A 23,410-nucleotide genomic window follows, 5' to 3' on the forward strand; every position below is an offset into this window, starting at 1 on the left:
GCCAGACACGGACCATTATATTACCGACGCACGCTGCGGACGAATTATATTAATGACGTGCTCAAAACGTGAACGATATCACGAACACCAGATTTTTCATCTCTAGGCAAAATTTTCCGAGAATCGCAAAGCGAAAAAAAAACCTAGTAGATAATGGCATTTTTGTCATCCGATGTATTTTCTTATAACTTTGAAAGCATTTTGTCCTGGAATCTGTTTTCAGTAAAGATGAGATAAAGTTGTAACAAAAACAAAAAATCGAAATTGCATAGTTCGATTGCTGGAACTTTGAGACTGATGGGGCAATATGGGTCATTATGTTGAGTCTACAAAATTTTCGGCTCTCTATTAGAATATTTTTAAACGTCAAATGATTAAAATATAAGAATCTCAAGAATTCAGCAAAAAACAAATGGAAAATTGCTTTCGTCACAACATATTCAATATATTTTTGCTAGTAAAATTGGTTGTTTTCTTCCGAATGGAATTTTTGTGATGATGTATTTTAAATTGATCTGTCAACCAACTGACAGGCAACATTACGCCAATGTTGGTTGCCAACATTGCCCCATCATTGCCCCAACGTTGACAGCCAACATTGCCCCAGCGTTGGTGGCTAATATTTCCCCAACGTTAATAGGTAACTAATGTTTTAATGTTTCAATGTCGGCAGCCAACATTACCTCCACATTGACAACCAACATTGTCGCAATCGTCAACATTGCCCCAGCGTTGATAGCCAACATTACCCCAACATTGAATTCCGTATTGAATTCAATTGATTCATTGAATTCAACATTGTTCCAACATTGGCAGCCAATATTGCCCCAGTGTTGATAGCCAACATTACCCCAACATTGAATTCCACATTAAATTCAATTGATTCATTGAATTCAACATTGCTCCAACGTTGGCAGCCAACATTGTCCCAATATTGCCCCAACGTTAACAGCCAACATTACCTCAACGTTGGTAGCCAACATTGAATATAGCATTGAATTCATGTGATTCATTAAATTCAATATTAGTATTGAATTGCTCCAACATTGGCAACTGACATTGCCCCAACGTTGGCAGCCAACATTGCCTCAACATTGAATTCCATATTAAATTCACTTGATTCATTGAATTCAACATTGCGCCAACGTTGGCAGCCAACATTGCCCCAACATTAGCAGCCAGTATTGTCCCAACGTCAACAGCCAACATTACCCCAACATTGGCCGCCAACATTGACCCAACGTTGGCAGCCAACATTCTCCCAGCCTTAAAATTTGTTACCTTTCCCTGACTATCAGTTCCAAAATAATTTTTTTCAACAACTGAAGATGCAATCAATCCCACGATCCAACTCGGTCAAAACGCCATTGGAATAGGATATTTTAAATCACAATTGGATTCATCTAAAAAATTATTTTTTCAGTCAACATCGAAAAACTATCACTCACTAAAAAAAGCATATTCGAAATCCTAACGCCAAAATCATTATTCTACCCCGAGAAATTGACAATATCGGATTCGACAAATACAACGCTCCCATTCACAGACAAAAATCGAAACAATTAGAAATTGAAATGGTCCTCAGCATTTGCAACCCATGAATCATCCGTATGATTAAATAAATCAGATAAAATATTGTAATCGAGACGTAGTGGATACATAATACCCCAGGGGTTGAGTCGCAGTGTCCCCAAAACATGATTCGAGAATAATAAAGAGAACGAGTCAGCGAATAATCGACTCGAGCCTCGATACAATGACAAAAAAATAATGCAGAAGTGTACACCAGCCCCTGAGTAGAGACTAACTAGCCCTTTTCTCAAGGATCGAGTTTAGTCCTTCTTCATCATTTCTTTTTGCAAGTTGAGTTTGATTGACACTTTCGCACACCTTCCACCTTATGGTAATAGAGACATGATACACCTTTGTAACGTGCTTGTATATTTTGACATTTAAATTTTTTCCACTGCTGGAGAATACCCTTCTCGACACGTGACGCGCTGTCTTTTATTGCATCCGAGGTGCTCTGAGGTTATGTATTCATTATTTAAAGCGCATTCCATCATCATCGAATGGGAATGTCTAACTGTCAGAGATGATTTTATTATATTCTCACGTATTGATGATAATTTTCTATTTTTTTAGATTTCCATTTTTTTTTTAAATGAGACTGATTCTTTTGCATAGCCAGGGACATTTCAACTTAATAAAATGACCCGTCTTGCCCCGGGTCGTTTTATTATTAACATTATGTACTTTTTTATTATTATTAATATTCAATGTATATAGTATTAATAGTATTAATAATTTTTTAGTATTAATATTATTAATATTATATACATTTGTGCTATAATGATTTCGTTATTTAACACACGGAGAATTTAAGAAATTAGAAATTGTTGAGGTAATTCATTGAATGAAGTATTAGAACATTATGTTTGAAGTGAGAATGATATGACATTGACTCTATGGTGGAGCATTTTTCCAGTAAAAATTCTTATTAAAATTTTTGTCAAACAGATGTGTATACCTGATCACAATTAGAATGCAATCGAATGAGTTGTGAACAGTTTTCAACTCGTTTATCATTTCACGGATTTGTTCGAGGACTTTGAAAATACTGAGTTTATCTAATTCTGAGATAATAGATTCTGCCTCAGAGATCATGTCTCTGGTTTCTCTTATCTGTTTATCGTAGGTCCTCGGAGTGGTCATGGATAATGTGCGGGGGATGTTATTCGTAACAGCTGGGTACTGTTGTACAAAGTTCCGAAACAAAAAATCGAAATAAAACATTTCGATTGCTGGAACTTTGAAAGTGATGGGGCTGAATGGGTCGTCATATTAAGTTTTTCGGCTAAAATTTCCCTGGCTCTCTGATGGTGGTTATCTGTTTTTGATAATCTATTGACTCTCACCTCTCCACCAATCAGAACATGGCGCATATTGACAGCTTGAGGATTGCCGGTGCTCCTGATGTACTTGAGCCAATTGCTAGCTTCGCGAGAGGCGTCTGACCATCCTCGGACTCCACTACCCGAGTGTCGAACCTGGAATCAACAAAGAAAGCCATATAAATGGATGTGAATGGATGATTGATATATTTTTAAGTGAGAGAATTCCTGAACTGGCTCGTGGTCATGGATGATGTGAGGGGGATGTTATGAAACGAATAATCGACGTAAATAAAATAAAATGTTGCGGTAAAATGTCGAAGAAAAATCTGTACGTAAATTCAATACTTCATTTCGCTCGAAAAACTTCAGAATACTTCAGATTTCGGAGCCGTACACTTCACCTCGTCATTCATAAATCGAAAACCCCCCGAAAATGAAACTTTCGAGGGAAATGAAAGATTCCGTTGAAATTCCACCGAAAATTGGCAAAAATCGGACAATCCGTGGGTTTCGCTCCTTTGTCGCAGCGATTAGGTGCACTTTAAAAGTATTTATTGTCCCCCCAGTGGTTGGAGAGCCCATGGTCAAGCCCCCGGAAGTGATTTCACAATGACAAAATCATTGCGCATGCACCAGAAATCCAGTGGGCTGAGCCCAGAGACATTTCCATTGCTCTCGGCCCAGCGAAACAGTTATTCAAATCGATCCAACGGGAAGAAAAAAATACGTGTTCTCAAGGCGTAGGGTTACGGCTGTGTTGTGACCTTCGATATTTTCCATTCGGGATTAAAATTTTTTTTTCTCGGGAACAATGAGGAGACGAAGTGGAGAGTGGAGAAAGCAGGAAACAAGTGACAATCAGACCCTCAGGGGATGACTTATTGTTGGAATGTCATACCTTGACGGGAATACCCTCAGTGGTCATCTCGTAAATAAAACTGGTCAGAGAGAATCGTGAAAAAATTATGAAACAGTTGAAGAAAATGTTATTTAATAATTTTGCTTCAGAATGGAATCAATTTATTTTGTATGAGAATGTGACAAACTTTTTCTCCAATTTTTCGCTGATAAATCGATGGATTTAAATCATTTTTTTGAAATGTATTTGTTGTTCAGCCCTATCCATCGACATTAATCAAAATTTCATCCATATATAAAATTTTTGAATTTTTGAATTTAAATAAAAATCGATTGTCTCACCATAACTAAAAAAATTTCCCGAATTCATTGAATGATGGCTTAAAATATTCTTTAAATGTCTCTTCGACCGATTTCGAAGATGAAGGCGATAGCTGTAGTCGTTGTTTTGATTTTTAGAATAATTTTCAAAAATTTTGTATTTTATAAAAATTACAATTCCGAGGGTATCTTTGAATATCATGCTCTAAATTCATTTAATGATAGCTGAAAATATTGGTTTCAAAGCCACTCTGTCGAAGTTAAAAGATCGTTACGATACCTATATTCGTTGGTTTGATTTTTATGATGATTTTTGTAAATTTAGAATTTTTCGTAAATTACTCTGAAAGTGAACTTTCTGATGGTTTCTTCAAATATGATGTTTCAAATTCATTCCATAATATAGACAGCATCATTCTTCCATTCGATTTATAAAAGAATTGCGGAAATTATTCTCATAGCATTCAAAAGTTTGTTGATTTTCCATCTTTTGGAAAATTCACTTCCACTAATTATTTGAATAAAAAAAAGAAAGGTTGAAATTTATTCAATTATCATTAAAACGACCTACTTCGGCTTCACTTTCATCGAATGAATGGATAGTATAGATATATATTATTTCATATTTGAAATTTCATCAAGTATTAAACTATATTAAAAATATAACACAATTGATTAGATGAAATTTAATGTAATTTCATAAAATATATGCAAAATGACCATTCGGAAGCATATTCATAAATATATAATTTATTAGCAAACAATTATATCAATATAAAAAATATTAATATCAAATATATTAATATATTATTATTAATTATTATAATAATTTATTACTATATATGATGTCAATACAAAAGCCATTTCCCATTCATTTTTATTTTTAATTAAAATTTATTTCTGGAATAGGTTTATGAAAAAATTCTATCTGATAGGCCGTTCCCCGATTTCTCGAAAGGAACAAAAAATCATCTCCTCCCCCCCCCCCTCCCAACCAAGGTTCCTCCCTTTTCTGCCGCCTCTTCCAGACCGACAGAAGCAGTTACGATTGAGGGGCCAGTTGACGACTGTTTCTGTAGGAAGCCATTGATGGTCTTGATTTAATTGAACTTGTTGGAAACTCTCATAACGAGAAGTCGAGCAAGTGCCGCCTTTGCTTACAATTTGCCGGAAACAATGCACCACTTGCTTTTGATGTTTTCCCGATTGTCTTGGAGATTGGCGTGAGTCACACTGATGTCCTCGGTGAATTTTCGGGGGACGGGGAGGGGAGGGGGTAAACGTTTCAGGGGCCCTGGGAGTTGGTATTGCGGATGGAAGCCGTATATCAGAGGATTTGGCGGACATAAAGTGCACTTTTCCGCACGCTTTTCCAATGTTGTGAACTCTTGTCTACACATTAAAAAAAAAAAATTCGATGTGGATTTCACGGGGCACCGATCGGTGTCAATTTAACCCTAGCGTGACCGTCTGTCGCGGACTTGTGACTTGATCACCTCCGCGGGGATTTGCCGCCGCGTTATTTGGGCTTCAGCGTTGCCGAATTCACTCTACACTGCCCGGGCGCGTTCAGCGAGTTTCTGGCAACATCGTGCAAAGGGCGATTTCATTTAAAGTAGTATGGTCACTCTCCAAAGTCATCATTGAGTGTTCGTCAAGAAAATCTAAAAAAATTAATCAAAAAACTATGATTTATAATTGAAAATTCTCTTTGTGAATTATAAAATTTATGAATGTAAGAATTAATCGATTATTTTTATTATTTTTCACTTATTAGTCAAATAATGTACCTCTTTTGACTCGCATCGTTTTATGTATGGCAACGCTGTAACTTAACAGCGTAGGGAAAACGAGATTTGAAATGCCCGGTTATCCCCACTCCACTAACGCGTCGTTGCCGCATCTACTCGACACGCAATTTCCGAACACCGAGAAGCAGAAATTATTTATAACTAAAGTCCCCAACGGTCAACAATTTTCATTGATGGTCGTAAATTTTTGTTTTTTTCCTCATTTTTTGGGATTTTTAAAATAATTTAATCTTGGATTTATCATAAAAACCACCCAAAAATGTGATTTNGTTATCCCCACTCCACTAACGCGTCGTTGCCGCATCTACTCGACACGCAATTTCCGAACACCGAGAAGCAGAAATTATTTATAACTAAAGTCCCCAACGGTCAACAATTTTCATTGATGGTCGTAAATTTTTGTTTTTTTCCTCATTTTTTGGGATTTTTAAAATAATTTAATCTTGGATTTATCATAAAAACCACCCAAAAATGTGATTTGCCCATAAGACTCTGTGTTAAAATCTAGTTTTTCATTAATTCTTATCAACCATACTAAACGATCAATGTACCACAAATTGCACCAGGAGGTTTTTATTGATATTAACTTTCATAAAAAAATTATTTTATCTTTTAATCTTGGAAATCAATCCGTGACCATACTACTTTAAGGTAGCTGTAAGCCTTGCGGTAAATTGAAAGATTATTGAAAACTGCAAAAAAATTGCAGAAAACTCGATTAGATTCGGAATTCTAATTTTTTTCTCAATTTAATTATCGCTTTGGTTTTTCAAAGAAGAAATGTTTAAAAATCAGGATTTAACAATATTGAACAATATTTCATTCATCCCACGGCGGAGAGCTCATTGGGACTCAGCAACAACAGTATCAATGCTGACAGTCGGGATCGGTAGACTTGTCGATGGTTAATCTAGACTTGCTTGCATAGGCTCAACAATTATCAAACTAATCTGCGTCCACAGGGGGAGTCCTGGGTCAATATACACGAGAATATGGATCGCCCACGGCTGAAGCCTCTCTGTATACCTGTTGTGTCAACTCATTGTTGGCTATACCTGTTTTGCGTGGGTAAACGGAATTCAAGAGGTATCCGTTCTTGAACAACAGAACTATTTTTGGCGGAATTTGAAAATTAAACTTATTTCTTCCGATATAGCCAGGGACATTCGAGATGAAAAACTCAACTCAGAATTTTATTTGAACCAAGTATCATTTGGTTGTTAATTTTCAAATAAACATGACTTCACAGTGAATACTTGTTATCTCTTCTTGAGATACATTTGATTGGGAGAAATCGAACTTCTCTAGAATTGAAGTTCCTTTTATTTGCCGCAATAATGAGAGTATTTGATTTCTTTCTAGCCAAAAGTTTGGCTAATCAAAATTATTCTGATGACTAAATACGTTGTTATCTCAATCAATACGAACATACGTTGTTCCAAGTCAATTATAATTGAAGTGAGCATTTCGTATGTCGAATCAGGATGAATATTTTTACGCGGAAAAAGCTTTGAGATTGTAGTGAGATGTCATTGAGTTGACAAAAGTCTATATTTCTTGACTTTAAAAAATCGCATTAGTTTACAATAACAGAATCACAGATTACGGCAATTCAACACAAACTTGGACATCACAAATTTCGTTCAATGTGATGTACGGAAAGCTCAATTTAAACATCGGCTTCATTCGAGAAAACAACATTCAATTCATTCCTCAATGTAATCATCTCCTAGGTACGAATTTTTTATCAATTCATGAAAGTAGAAAATTTCTCGACTGGAGATTATATTGGGTTAAAAAAAATACAACTTTTACATTTTTGTGGTGAACACATGTGACTTGACGCCAAGGACTGTTTTATTTGATTCAAGTAAATGTATCTCAAGAGGAAATAATCGATATTCACCGTAGGATCTTACTTATTTGAAATTGGTTCAAGGATATAATACTTTTTCTAAGAAAGAAACATCTCAATAGAAATAATTTTTCAACTCCATTTTGTAAACTTTTAATTGCCCAAAAATTTCGTTCGAAGAATTCTTCATCTTTTACTCCATCGACTATCGCTTCCAGTCGAAATCGATAACAGTTGTGACGCGGAGAGATCAATATCTGTCAATAATGTCTCCATTCTCCGGGACACGTTCCCCAGAAAGAGATATTCCTTTAGAGAGAACAAAAAAGAATAACGAAAAACGGATGAATCCTCAACCAACCGAGATGGCAATCGACAATCGCAGCATAATCCAAACGCTCTCGGGATGTCTCTCCTTCAACAATTGACACGACACGGAACGTTACCGATTATAAGGGACCTCAGTGTTCCCATTCAGGGGATTCTCCATGGTGTCCGAAAATGCTCGGAATTTTCAGCACCAGAAAAACCATGGAGGAAAAATCTCTCCATTCTTTTCACAGAAATAGCCAGTTTTTGGATTTTGTTGGAGGTGTGAGGTTACAAAGGGAGCGATCATGTGTTTTGTTGGACTATGGTGGAACCCATGCCGTGCGGGAGATCCTCTCCGGGCTCTCTATCTTCGTCTTTGTTCTTGGGGACACGAAAAAAATTATAATCACAGAGAAAAGAAGTTTTGATTTTCAGGGATACGCTATTAACCCTAGAATGTGAGGCGGTTTTTATGAGTGCAATCGTCTTGCGTCGAATTTTCACGAAGCCCGCCTAACAAACAAAAGAGAATTGAATACCATTCTATGAAACATGAATAAACGAATCATAATTGTCCAAATCATTTAAGTCAGAGAAAAATAGAATAATTCAACTTCCTTAATATTGCGTTTACTAAGATTTTCTTCGAACAAAGTTGATTAGAATTAATAGCTAGAATTATGAGATTATCTCACATTTTTGACGTTAAGGATAGGAGAATCTGAATGCAATATAGTGAAAATGATGATCGATTTTTTCACTTTGAACAAATAATATTTACCTTGCACGTGTATGTATTTACGGCTATTACACGTCGTCTAGTAAGCGCGAAACCAGACGATTACATGCGGCGCTGCAATCGCTCGTGTGTATTCGCGAGGAGAGGGAACGTGGAACGTAACCGTCACGATTACACCCGAAATCATTGGGTGGGCAATAACACTGCTACACATGTTTGGCCTAACCTATTAGAACTTGAACTGTCAACCTCGTCTTACAAAAGTGAAAATTAAATCGGCATAAGCAAGATGAATGATTCAGAGGGTGACAAAACTAATGGAAATGATTATTCAAATTATTCTGACGATAACATCAATAACTCGGGACAAGATTCTGCGAAAGGGGGTGACAACGAATCAGTGCATGTGAATTTGGACGAGAATGAATTGATTGATTTGTCTTCTGATGAAGACTGGAGGTTTTTTGCGGCAGAGGACTCTGAACAAAGCCAAGAAAAAATTGAAGAAGTGAAAATATCAACGGACTTTCCACGACTCTCATCAAAAATTGAAGCAGCAGTCAAAAATGCGAGAGACAAATTATTACCTGAAAAATCGAAGGCAAAATACGAAGCTCAGTACAAAAAATACATGGATTGGGTCAAAGCCAATGAATTCGAAGACCAGTCACCCGAAGCAATTTTTTCGGAAACCATTGTATTGGCATATCTCGGAGAATTAACTGGAATCTTAGCACCAAACAGTCTGTAGGCGGCTTTTTCAGGGTTAAAAAGTGTTGTCAATAACAAACAGAATTAATATGTCCAAATATCACGACGTGCACTGTTATTTGAAAAAAATAAAAAAAGGATATGAACCGACGAAAGCAGCAGTTCTTTGGGAAGACCAAACTGCAAAGTTCCTCAGAGAAGCTCCAAATGAAGTTTATTTGGTTGAAAAGGTATTTATGAACAAATCACATTATTTTCTGACTCATTGGATCATAATCCTTGCCTTCGGCTTGTATTTCAAACTTACATTCATTAGAAAATACTTCCTAGGCTTGGACCGAAAATTACTCTTTAAAAACATCTAAAACAAGCCTCATTCGACACATATGTTTTAGGTGGCTCTAATTTTCGGATTGTGTGGTGGGTGCAGAGGCATCGAACTATGGAAGTTGAAGATGAAAGACATACGTGAGTGTGTAGATCTCGACACTCAAAAGCCCTTTATAAGAGTATTACTAACCGACACGAAAACAAAAAAGACGAGGTCTTTTGTAGTATCAAATGAATACTACACAATCATGAAAGGATACATGGGTTTGCGACCCGATCATGCCACAGTGGAGAAATTCTTCTTAAATTTCCAAAAGGGTAAATGTTCCAACCAACCTATTGGAAGGAATAAAATTGGTTCATTTTGCAAAACTATTGCCAAGTACTTGAAGCTTCCAAATCCGGAGTTGTACACTGGGCACGGTCTCCGTCGTTCAGGAACAAGTCAACTCGCTAACACCGGTGCAAACATTGAGGAAATTATGGTGTATCTACTGCGGCCCGAAGATATATGGAAGACTCAAACCAAAATAAACTAAAACGTTGCCAAAAAATAATGCAATCATTCAAAAACTCGTGCCGTCAATCAGCGAACCTCCAGTTAACTTCAACAGGACCTGCCCGTTCGTCAACAACTACTTCAACATCGGTGAATGTTGAAAAAGTTCAAACAAAAAGTGTGCGCTTTATTGATGAATGTCTGAACTTTCAGTCATCAAAAACGACACCGACAAGAGCCACCCCAAAATCAGCACACATCTGCTACAACGCTGATTCAAGACTCTTCGGAAGCAGCAGATAACTATCCTAGTCGTCCTGAACCAGACATGTCACCCCCTGCAAATCTTTTCATCTCTGATACGAACAAAGAGAATGTCGATTTATCAAAACTACCAGGGAATGTAAATTTATATTTTAAAAATTGCCAAAACAAATATTTATCTCGGAGAAAAGAAAAACTCATAGAAAAACATTAATTTAATTATTTTTAAATTTTTCTGTGATTCAGAACCGCGTTATTTTATGAAAAAGTATTCTAGAAAGAAAGACTCATAGAGAAGTGCTCATGTAATTATTATTAAGTTGTTTTGTAATGAAAAAATATCTTTGAAACTGCGTTATTCGATGAAAAACTATTTCAAAACGAAGGACTCATGGAAAAGCGTTAATTCAATTGTTATTAAGTTGTTCTATGAAAATAAATACATTCAAAACTGCGTGATTTTATGGAAAACTATTTTAATTGGTCATTTTCTATCTTTTTTTTTTTCAAGAAACGTCTTTTCTCTCTCTTTCTCTAATCTTTTGCACGCACTTGCAGCGTAATGTACTATAATATCCAAATACAAAATTTCTGATTTGAATAAAAAGAAGCTGTCACTCAAGATTCCAAATGAAGTTTTAATTTTTAATTTGGTGCTGATAACATGAGATGACAATATTCTAAGCACGGAATTATATTAATGAGATGAACAACAGATTAATTGAATTACCGTGTGAACTAACTAAAAATTGATAACAGTGGGGCCACGCACTTTTACCAGAGTATCAACAAACATTAAATTCCAGAAATTCACACTCTAAAGTGTGCTCTAAAAGGAATTGAATTGTAATTATGATTGAAACCTTATTCAGTGAGCATAGGAATTAGAACATGCGCGAATCATGCATCTCTCTATAGTATGAAAACCCAAATGAACTTTTGGTGATGAAAATTTGGTACTCGAAATTAAGACTTCATAATTCAAGGTCCCAAGGTTCAAAATGAGGGTTACGAGGGTTAAAATAAAGGTCTTAAGGGTCATGAGGGTCGGAATAAGGGTCATAAGGATCGCAATCAAGGTCATGAAGGTCACGAGGTGCAGAATCAGGGTCATCAAGGTCAGAATACGATTCACAAGAATCAGAATAAGGGTCTCCAGGGTCAGAATAAGGGTCATCGGGGTCAGAATGAGGCTCACTAGGTTTGGAATAAGGGTCACGAGGGTCAGAATAAGCGTCATGAGGGTCGTAAGAGCCATGACGGTTAGGATAAGGGTCACGAGGTTCAGAATCAGGGTCATGAGGGTTGCAATCAAGATCATGAGGGTCACGAGCTTCAGGATCAGGGTTATCAGGGTTATAATAAGGTTCACAAGGGTCAGAATAAGGGTCTCAAGGGCCAGAATAAGGATCGTCGGGGTCAGGATGAGGCTCAATAGGTTTAAAATAAGGGTCACGTGGGTCAGAATAAGCGCCATGAGGGTCGTAAGAGCCATGAGGGTTAGAATAAGGATCACGAGGTGCAGAATCAGGGTTATCAGGGTCAGAATAAGGTTCACAAGGGCGAGAATAAGAGTCATGAGCATCGTAATAAGAGCCATGAGGGTCATAATAAGGGTCACGAGGTTCAAAATCAGGGTCATGAGGGGCAGAATAATATTCACAAATATTAAATAGTTTCAAAAATGCTTAATCAAGATTAAATGAATTGTACATCCATTTTGGATAAATGAGTCATATTCCGTTTTTCAGCTGAAATTTCTACGTCGCAATTTTCATTTTTAACTTCCAAATTAGTTTCCATCGGAAATCTACCGAAATTCCCTCATTTCTATTTATTTTTTATTTTTTTTTGAAATTGGTTGAACAATTAGAATTGTTTTCATCCAGTTGTTGGTAGCCGTATAGGGGAAAATATGATGACAGAACATGGAATAACAGTCTGATGAATAAAACTACGGATCAGTGGTTGTGTGATAGTTACCGAGGGTCGGATGGTTCTACGCAAAAATGCTTTTAGCGCTCACAGCGTGTGCCCCAATCCCAATGGCGTTGACAGGGGGTTAGGGGGAGAGGGTATACACTCGCTTTCACGCGTTTCACCACCACTTTGAGCTCTTTTCCCTCATTATTACATGACCAAAAAGCCGGAAATGAACACTCGAACGTTTTTCCTCGATTTTTAGAAAATAACATTTCAGTTTTTTTTTCGATTGCAATTTCAAATGACGAAAATTAAGTGAATTCAGTATTGTCCATCCATCCACTCAATTCACCCTATTGTATTTCAACCAGACTCGAATATTTCAAGTGATTTCTTAGCGGTCGGAGAAATTGATCCAAATGAGTTTCTGCAATTGAATTAATGTTGTCATAATTTCATTTTTCATTCGATTTTTACCCGTTTTTTAAGGTTTTAATTTTTTGTGCTAGGGTAACTAAATACGGGAATATAGATTTTAATAAGCTCTATTCATTGACACCCATTAAAATTCAATTTTTCATACAGATTCGAAGAAATTGTTATTTCTCTAAAAATCAATTTTTCAACGAACACTCAAAAAATTGTAATCAAAATGGAGTTAGTCATGGTTTAAAAAATTGATAACAATACCCTCTTGATTCTATCAGAATATGATAGGGGTGGCATAATTGGTTGTTGAGTTACAGCGCATTGTTTATGCGATTAGAAAGAGAAAATGGGTTTTCTCAGAGAATCATCAGTAATAGCAATTAAATCAGGGCTTGAAAAGTATATTTCAATGGCTTCTTAATCAAGTTGAAAAATAGTAAGAACAGCATCATTGCTTATCAAGTTACACAATACCGTCATGAGCTTTCTATATAAAACTCTCTATCTCTATTAAACTCAGGTAGCAGTCTATTATGTTGAATACTTATTCATATTGATTCATAGTCCCGACTAACTTCTGACAAAGCCTGGGTTAAACTCTGGCTAAATCCTGAATAAAACCTGATTAAATCCCGGCTATACACTGATTAAACCTTGGTTGAACCTTGATTAAACCCGGACTGAAAACGAATTCGAGTCTTGAGAGGGTCTGAATGTAGAATTATTTGACAGAACGAAATAATACGCAAAACTTTGATGACATTTCAATTGATGAGTACTATGACATGAAAAAAAACGAAAAAGAGAATAGTGAAATCAGAATTAAAAGGGAGAACCCATTCGACAGCAAATTGCTAACTTATTAGCAACAATAACTGTACTAATTTATAAAAAATACAATTCTCCACTTGTTTAAATTCAATTTTAAACATTGAAATTAAATTAAAGTATGTAGCAAATATGAATAATAATGACGATAAAATTAAATTGTACTTTAGAATAATCAATTGATGATTAATTTAACAATTGCGTAATAATTATTCAATTATTACGAAAAACGTGAAATTCCACTTGTTCAATATCTTAAATTGTTAACGACTCATGATTTAATTTTGAAATACAATTATGGAATGAACTCCATTACGACACTTCCCTCAACTTCGCAAGTGCCTACATTTGAACGTGCGACATCTTTGCTTAATTCCCTGGCAGCGTCTTAATTAATCCTTAATTGATCCCAGGGAGCAATCGGTTATTGCTGAGAGACGGTTGTTATCTGCACGGGAGGAACGTCAGCTCTAGCCGAGTTCACGAAATTTATGAGCTCCGGGGGTTGCATTTCACGCAATAATTCCCTAATTATTCTGAACCATAGCGAAACTAAATTACCGATTAATAATTAATTTCAAAACATCTTTTCATTGAACCTTATAATTTTCTGGGGCAAAGCAGGTCATCATAATGAGTTTTCAAGCGTAAGTTTCTCTGCCTATGCATCAAAATTATCTTCAGTCCATCATTCCAAGATTTCAATGTCAATTTCCCTTAAAATACTTGAAATTCTCATTTTGATTTTCGGAAATGTAGTTTTTACGAGGGGCTATTCACAGACGAATTGGGTGACACCGCGATTATAAAATATAATCTATTACCCAGGATGACGGGACTGATTACACTGATTACCATTGCCTATGTGATAACCGTAATTATCAAGAGCACAGAATGTGATTACATGATTACAAATGATTTCGTTGATTAAATTCTGTGATTACCAAACACCTGTAATCATTGAAATCACAAAAAATGCTCTCTTATTAAATATGAATTAATGGAATAATTAATTATTAGAACCTGCAAAGAAATGAGGAAGGAGGGGCGGGGATTAGAACAGAGGAATGCAGTCGCCATCACTCCATCTAAAAATTTGGGCATTTATAAGTGCTAAGTGATCTACCATTGATGGAGAATGAAACTTACCAGCGGATAATTCAGGGATAATTCAGTCGTTGGTTCTCCAGAATAAAAAGAAATTTTAACTCTGTTGAATCAATTTTCTACGGACAAATGCTCTGTGCAAAACGCATTGGCTATGCAAGGTTCTGAACCATAAACATCTGGGATTCCCAGAAAAATTGATCCAGGGATCTCTGATACTTACCGTTGGTAGATATGACGCGCTTGAAAATTCAAAAACAAATTTCACGGTCCCCCTAGGAGCAACTACGAAAGATTACACTGACTACAAATGATTACAGTGATTACAAATGATAACCACTTAATTACCAAAAATTGATTACAAATATGGTAATCATGTGATTACAATGATTACATTGATTTCACTGGGATTACAATTCATTACATCGAGTGACACGACGATTACGCCTGTGAATAGCCCCTCCCGGTTTTATGGGTTTGTTGTTGTTTAGTTGGATTACTCGGAACATTTCCGCTTCCAAACCCAGGTCATAACCTCATTTTGATGCGATAGTTTTCGAGAAACGTCGCCTCAAAATTCTCGTTAGAAACATTTGCTTTGTTTATATTTTTCGTGCTAATAGGGCAAAAAGAGTTCAACACCAGCATTCGGAAGCGGAAATTTTCCCAGCCATCGAGGAGAAAACGACAATTTTTATTCAGTCGAAGTTATGAGAAATGGAGGCTCGATTGCCGATAATTTTCTCCGGGGAAAAATCAGTACTTGACCCACTTGACACTGGCCCAGCAGAAATAACAGGAAGGGCGGCATAAGGTGGGTGCTCCTCGACCCGTATCTAATGCAGAGCAGATGCCACCCTCGCACCGGCTTTTATTCACCGATAATTTTCGTAAACCCCTCGTAAAAACCAAGGGAGAAGCTACCCTCCTTTTGTATCTAACAGTATAAATTATATCGTTTTGCGTGTCAAAAGCAGGCCCCCTTCATGATCCATCATTAGCTTTCCATTTACCAGATAATTTGACGATATTGCTTCCATATCGGTTCACAATAGCTCTCGTGGCTGTTCAGATGTCGTCAGCTATCACATTTCAATAACTTCGAGGGTGGGGAGTCTTTCGAGAGTTGAGTACAATTGCAGTAATTATTGTAGTTAATAAAGAGAATTATAGACGTCAAAATACAGGGATTCGTTGGAAAGTAAATGAGAAAAATCCCATTTCCTGATTCAATCCCTGAACACGAAAATTTGCGATTTTCAAGTAACTATTTCAGTGGGCATTTGAACATTTCTTGAATATTAATTTTCTTTGTCAGATTGATTGATTTTTCCCATCACTTGCCAGTGTCAAATTATTTTTATTGGAAGTTTTTCTAATTATTGAAACAATATTAAAATGCATCAGAGACATAGCACTGCTGCACGGATCATTCCTATGGTTATTTAGAGTTGGTAAACCTGCGGAGTGTTTTCTCTCTCTCAGTTGCATGGTCTAACCTATAATACCTCTCCCATGATGCTCCAGCGATTATATTGACATTCGAATTGCGCGCCACTCACGGTGAAGGCGTCGTTGCCACGCGTGAGCCTCAATGGATAGAATTTGCCCCGAAACTCATAATTTCTCGTGTCATGTTTTCAAATAACTTTCTTATGAAATCTAGAAAAACTCTGGAACTTGTACGTATTTTCGAGCAAGATTTGATTTATTACCCTCTAGCCTTTTTTTCATTAGTTTATTATTTTTTTGGAAGACAAAATCTATGCGCGCGCTGATCTATTCATTTGTTGAAATGAAGAAATGGAATTCATTGAATTTCATTTTCTCATGAATACCTTATAAATATTGATAATGAATCAAAGAGAATTCGACTAATGATTGAAGCGAGTAGCGAAGTAGAGTAAAAGAATCTATAATGAATTTTTCATTTTCAATTAACTATCTTCAATTTTTTAAAATAATCAGTCTCCATAAAAGGACAGAATTTATTAATTTCACCGATGATATATATATACATGTGATATATATATAACGTGAAAAAAAAATTGCCACTGAAGAATTTGAAATTATGTCACTGAAGAATTTGAAAATGCCGCGTGTTTTTTTTTTGTGAGTAACTTCGTGTCACATATTGACCAATCAGAATTGAGGATTAGCGGTCAGGCAGTTTTGAGATATTTCGGTATAAAACAACTTCACGTTTCTATCATCTTTAGTAAAATAGAATATGAAAATTTCCCTCATTACGAGTGAGCGCGCTTTAGAAAAGATTTTCGAAAAAATTCAATAGAAATGCATAAATTATAGCAATATATTGATATTTCATTGAAATAAACCAATCGGTCGCACCAACCGTAGGGGGTTTGCGAGCTCTGAGAGCAGGGGGCGAAGCCCCCTAGCATTTTCTAAAAATCAAAACAAGAAACTCCATTTTCACTTTTCCCCATTTTCCTATTATTTTGCCGTAACTTTCCCTTCCCCAAAACAGAAATATTTATCTGGTCATCAAAAACCACAAAGAGATGTTACCGATCACGCTTGGCGATAGATGTAACCCAGAAACAGTGACAAAAGTATACCGAGACACGAGTATTTTCACGGTATCACAACGGGGGTGAAGTTGAGGGACTTAAGATGCATTTTAGCGAGATGGGCACGAACGACGAGTGACAATGGACCACTCAATGGGGGTAACACGACAGATTAGGATCCACGGGTCTGTCACACCTTTTGACAATGATGCGTTAACTCGGCGCCCACTGGTGCGAGACCCTGATGCCCGCAAGTGACCGAGAGATGCACAAGTTCTCTCGCAGCAGGCGATTCTCCTCGTTTTTATTTCCTCATCCATTTTTTTTCTTTTTTTTTTCGAAGGGGCTTTGTCGGCGGTTGCGAACATGCGCGGACAATTCGGTGGACAGATTTGTCTCCGTGAGGATCTTTATTTATAATCGGGGGCTTCCAGTTTTTTTGTCACGTCTCGGCCGTTGTCGACTGGAAATTAACGTGATTAATGTTTTTTTTAGTGTTTTCGGGGGTTTTCGGATGAGTTTCGGGCGTTTAGATGTGAGAATTTCACCAAATGGATTTCCACTCGTTTTTTTAATTGGAAAATTATTGAAATAGATCGGTTGGGCGACAAGAAGCTCAATACGTGAGAAATTCGTTGACTTTGTCGTAGCGTTTGTTTTATAAAAATTATTTTAAAATCGTCTAATTTTATTCTAAACTCGTCTAATTTAATTATTCAAAAATTATTCATAAATCGTCTTGATAAAAAAGTTTCTGCACTTGGAATTTTGAGTCACTTAGACATTTTGAATTCATTATTTTCCAACGATTTGTCCCATAATAAACAATTGACGAAGCTTTACATTTAATTTACACATAATTTGACATGAATTATCGAATAAAAAATATAATTAAAAATTCCTGTGTTTCGCAATGAAAAATAAAACTTTATAGGTATGAACTTCTTAAATTTATAATTCTTCAATCATTTTTTATTAAAAAAAAATGACGGTTAGTTCTTTACGTGGTTAATTCTCCCATTCTTTCATTCAGTTTATTCTACAAAAATTATCAATAAAAAAATTTTGAATTCATAATTTCAAATTATCAAAAAAAAAAACATTGTCATTCCATAATTTTCCGGTGATTTTTCCTATAAAAAAGCTATTTGGAAAGCTTGCCATTGAATTTACACATAATTTGACATGAATTGTCGAATAAAAATGACAAAATATAATGAAAAATTCCGATTTTCCAAAACGAAAAATCAAAATGTCTCATGAATGGCAGTGAAAATAAAATGGGTATAATACAGTAGTAAAAATAAATCCCCGGAAAGTGTCGAAGTGTAAATAATACCCATCAGCTCATCCGATGTTTTCGCCCAGAATGGTCCACTAGACCGGGTGTGCACACGGTTGAGAGAAGGCCCCGGGATAATCCCGGGTCCCCGAGGATCAGACTGATGAGGCTGAGTGAGCTCGGTTGTAACAACAAATTTAGGCTCAACGAGTAAGGAGCGAGATCAATTACCTAACTTATCCACTCACCTGTGAGCACTGGGTTATTGATTGGGGGTAGTTTCGAGTGTCTCCGACAGGTGGGACGTGTTATCGCGATCCAGACGCTGTTATCAAATCCAATGAAGACATCATGTCATTCATCAATTTTTTAATTGGTTCTTGGTTATTTATGAAGACTTCAGACTTAATAAATAATAACTGTGAATTGACTGCAATTGACTGTGAATTGACTTGATAATTAACGATTTTTTAGAAATGTTGGTAAAATTACTTTTGTTATTAATTTCTTGCAAACCCTGGATATAAATCCTTTCTGATACAGTAGTTTTCGAGATGTACCGATTTTTTATTCCAATTCTGAAATTTTGTTTTGGTTATATCTTGCAAAATTTGGGGCGAAATAGGTCGTCATATTGAGTTTTCCGCCTCAAATGTCCCCGGCTATCCATTGAAGTAATAATAAAAATGGAATTGACAATTTTCAATTTTTACGCGGTTGAAAAAAATCGAAGTTTTCCCTTGAAAATGCAAAAAGGGTGTAAAATCAAAGAAATATATCATCAAATCTCAAACCTCGTCATCATCTCCAATAAACACTTGAAACGATAATTGAATCATTTTTCAATTTATTAATTAAGATGATAATTAACTATTTTTCTCAATCAACGAAAAATATCAAGTTTTCCTTCCGAATGGAAACTTTCTAATCGGAAACTTTCAATTTCCAATTTTTTGTATTTGGTTAACTAAATTTTTGGTAATAAGCTCTAGTCACTGACACCAATTAAAATTCAATTTTTTATGCAGCTTCAAAAAAATTCCCATTTTTCCAAAAATCGATTTTCCAACGATCACTCAAAAAATTGTCATCAAAGCGGAATTAGTCATGGCTCAAAAAGTAGATAATAATATCCTCTTGATTCTATCAGAATATAATGGGGGTCGCACAATTGGTTGTTGAGTTACAGCACATTGTTTGTGCGATTTGAAAGAGGAAATCGATTTTTTCATGATTACTGAAAGAATCATCAGTAATAGCAATTAAATCAGGGCTTGAAAAGTATATTTCAATGGCTTCTCAATCAAGTTGAAAAATGGTGAGAACAGCATCATTGCTTATCAAGTTACACAATACCGTCATGAGCTTTTTATATAAAAATCTCTATCTCTATTAAATTCAAGTAGCAGTCTATTATGTTGAATACTTATTCATATTGATTCATGCTCCCGACTAACTTCTGACAGAACCTGGGTTAAACTCTGGCTAAATCCTGAATAAACCCTGATTAAATCCCGGCTATACACTGATTAAACCTTGATTGAACCTTGATTAAACCCGGACTGAAAACGAATTCGAAACTTGAGAGGGTCTGAATGTAGAATTATTTGACAGAACGAAATAATACGCAAAATTTTGATGACATTTCAATTGATGATAGTACTATGACATGAAAAAATCACAGAAGAGAATAGTGAAATAAGAATTTACAAAAAAGAACCCATTCAGAAGCAAATTGCTAATTTATTAGCAACAATAACTCCACTCATTTATTTAAAAAATGCAATTTTCCACTTGTTTTGGATTGATCGGAAAATTTTCTCGTCAAATAATGTTTCAAATGAGGCTTTCTCTATATTTTCCAAACAATTGAGGCGAAATAGTTCATTACATTGAGTTTTTAGGCTCAACTATCTCTTGCTACCCCTCGAAAACCTAAAAAACTTGAAAATTCTCATGTCTAAATCTTCATCCCCCCAAAAATTCCCCTCAAAACCACTCCAAACCCCCAAAAATGAGCTGCACCATCAATAGTCAACACATTACCTAATGAATCGAGCGATTCGCACGCCTAAAATAGTGACAATTGGTCCAAATGGCAGTGACAAGTGTCTGCGTCTCGACCCAGGGTTGGGGTGAAGCGTTCACTAACGATAAAACTCAACGATCATTCCGCTCCCCCGTGAGTTTCTGGGGTGTGGATCCCACCGTGAGTGGAACTATCGTGTTGGGGGTTTGAGCGAAATGACTCCTGCTTTTGCTGCTCGCATGGTCGGCCAAGCGTCAAGCAAGGCGGTGCGGTAGCCCAAGACAATTGTTAAAAATCACTTGTCTCGAGACTTAAAAGCATCAGTTGTTCGTTCTTCGGCACACGACGACGATTTACTTGATGGCCCTCAAACGTCATCACTCGTGATACGTTTTTGAAGGGTGAGAAGTGAAAATTTGAGAGCATTAAACCATTAAACTCAATGTTCCGGAGCTAAATATTCAAAAGCAAAACCATTGGAAGTCTTTTCTTCACATGAAAATTGATTAATCCCTTCTGTTTCAGGATTAAATCTTTTTTCACTCGATAATTTAAATGGTAACGTCATTTTTTATAAAATGAATGAAATTAAAAAATCGAAGAATTTCTCACGTTTTGAGCTGCTCGTAGTCAAAACGATTCATTTCACTAGTTTCCTCATTAAAAACATGTGTTAATCATCCATTTACATCCTTTCGTCATCCATTTATATGGTTTTTTTTGTTGATTCCAGGTTCGACACTCGGGTAGTGGAGTCCGAGGATGGTTAGACGCCTCTCGCGAAGCTAGCAATTGGCTCAAGTACATCAGGAGCACCGGCAATCCTCAAGCTGTCAATATGCGCCACGTTCTGATTGGTGGAGAGGTGAGAGTCAATAGATTATCAAAAACAGATAACCACCATCAGAGAGCCAGGGAAATTTTAGCCGAAAAACTTAATATGACGACCCATTCAGCCCCATCACTTTCAAAGTTCCAGCAATCGAAATGTTTTATTTCGATTTTTTGTTTCGGAACTTTGTACAACAGTACCCAGCTGTTACGAATAACATCCCCCACACATTATCCATGACCACTCCGAGGACCTACGATAAACAGATAAGAGAAACCAGAGACATGATCTCTGGCAGAATCTATTATCTCAGATTTAGATAAACTCAGTATTTTCAAAGTCCTCAAACAAATCCGTGAAATGATAAACGAGTTGAAAACTGTTGACAACTCATTCGATTGCATTCCTATTGTGGTCAGATACACACATCTTTTTGGCAAAAATTTCAATAAGAATTTTTACTGCAAAAATGCTCCACTATAGCATCAACGTCATATCATTCGCACTTCGAACATAATGTTCGGGTTTGGTACTTTTGGTCCAAAAACCATTCGTCTAATACCTTTTCGTCCAATGGATTTTCATCCAAAATCACAGTCCACCACAATGAACGTCCAATAATAAAAAAAAGAAAAATAGAAACTACTACATTCTAACAATCAATGTACATGAATATTCTCAAGACATGTACGAAAATAGTAAACAAAGAACACAAATACCCATTCTTGACTGGCTGCGCGGATTGGCTCACAACATAAAATTATGAACAACAAACCCAAATGATTGGATAATGATATTTTAATTACCACTATCATAATTTTCATAAATTATTTACATGAATTTCCTCAATTGTTGTTCCGTAACTGTCTCATGAGAGCAGTTTTTATGTTAATTATTAATATATTCTACTATCAGTGGGTTCATGTTTAAATTTAATTGTGTTCACAGACGTCGAGTTTTTTTCATGTCAATTGTTAATGTCTTGTACTTCCATTGATCGTGCCACAACAGTAAAGCCTGAGTTGATATATTGATTAAATTTTGTGCACGCATTACATGTTTTTTCATTTTTCCCCGGAATTGGACGACCAAATTATTAGACCAAAACAAAATTGAACCAAACGAAGAATGGACAAAAAAAATTGGACGAATAGTGTTATTGAACGAAATGGCATTGGACCAGAAGATATTGGACCAATGAAAATTGGACGATTAGTACCGGCCCCACCCGAAAGACACATAAATGTCTCACGAGACCAATTACAACAACGAAAACGATCATATTTCGGTGGAAACTTTCTCTTCCTCCATAAAACCCATTTCCAACGAATTTCTCGTCTGTCACGGATTCCAAAAATTGAAACAAACAGTCTCATTACCAAAAAAAAAACAATAAAACACCCCATTGACATGTGTTTCCCTCCCCCCTCGCCACTTGACTCCCCTAAATGACTTCCTATTGTTGAAACCGTCCTGAACCGTTGAACGGCAGACAATGCGATCGTGCGATGCGTCAAGTGTTTTCAATTGGATTTTTATTCCAATGAATCGTAGCACGAGATAGGTGAGGAGCGAGTGGTCACGGCTCTCTGATTCCCCAGGGTTTTATGAAGTATGGGCGAGTCAATGTGCAGGCGTCGATGCCGTGCGAACTCAGACACATGGGTATGATGGTACCCTGATACTGGCTGTGTGGGTGCCAGAGAGACAACTCCCCCTGCAGTGGCTGGCGTGTATACAGCCTGTTTAGTTATTAAGTCACCCCTTGGGGGGATCGCGGGGGAAAGCCTCGGCGAATCGGTTGGAGATCAAACCCCCTGGTTAGGGCACTTGGGGCGGGGGGGGGGGA

At 36.4% G+C, this 23,410-nt stretch overlaps 1 protein-coding gene across 1 annotated transcript in view; it reads left to right on the forward strand.

Annotated features, from left to right (window-relative positions):
• LOC107035925 (histone-lysine N-methyltransferase PRDM16) overlaps positions 1 to 23,410 on the forward strand; it is a 66,788-nt gene that overhangs the window by 14,001 nt on the left and 29,377 nt on the right. Inside the window, exon 4 of the mRNA XM_015253574.1 lies at positions 21,463 to 21,594. Coding sequence (XP_015109060.1) covers positions 21,463 to 21,594 — 132 coding nt within the window. The remainder of the gene's footprint in view (positions 1 to 21,462; positions 21,595 to 23,410) is intronic.

The sequence above is a fragment of the Diachasma alloeum genome, unplaced genomic scaffold (genome assembly GCF_001412515.2).
Source record: "Diachasma alloeum isolate Michigan unplaced genomic scaffold, Dall2.0 Dall_scaffold_00202, whole genome shotgun sequence".
NCBI classification, from domain to species: domain Eukaryota; kingdom Metazoa; phylum Arthropoda; class Insecta; order Hymenoptera; family Braconidae; genus Diachasma; species Diachasma alloeum.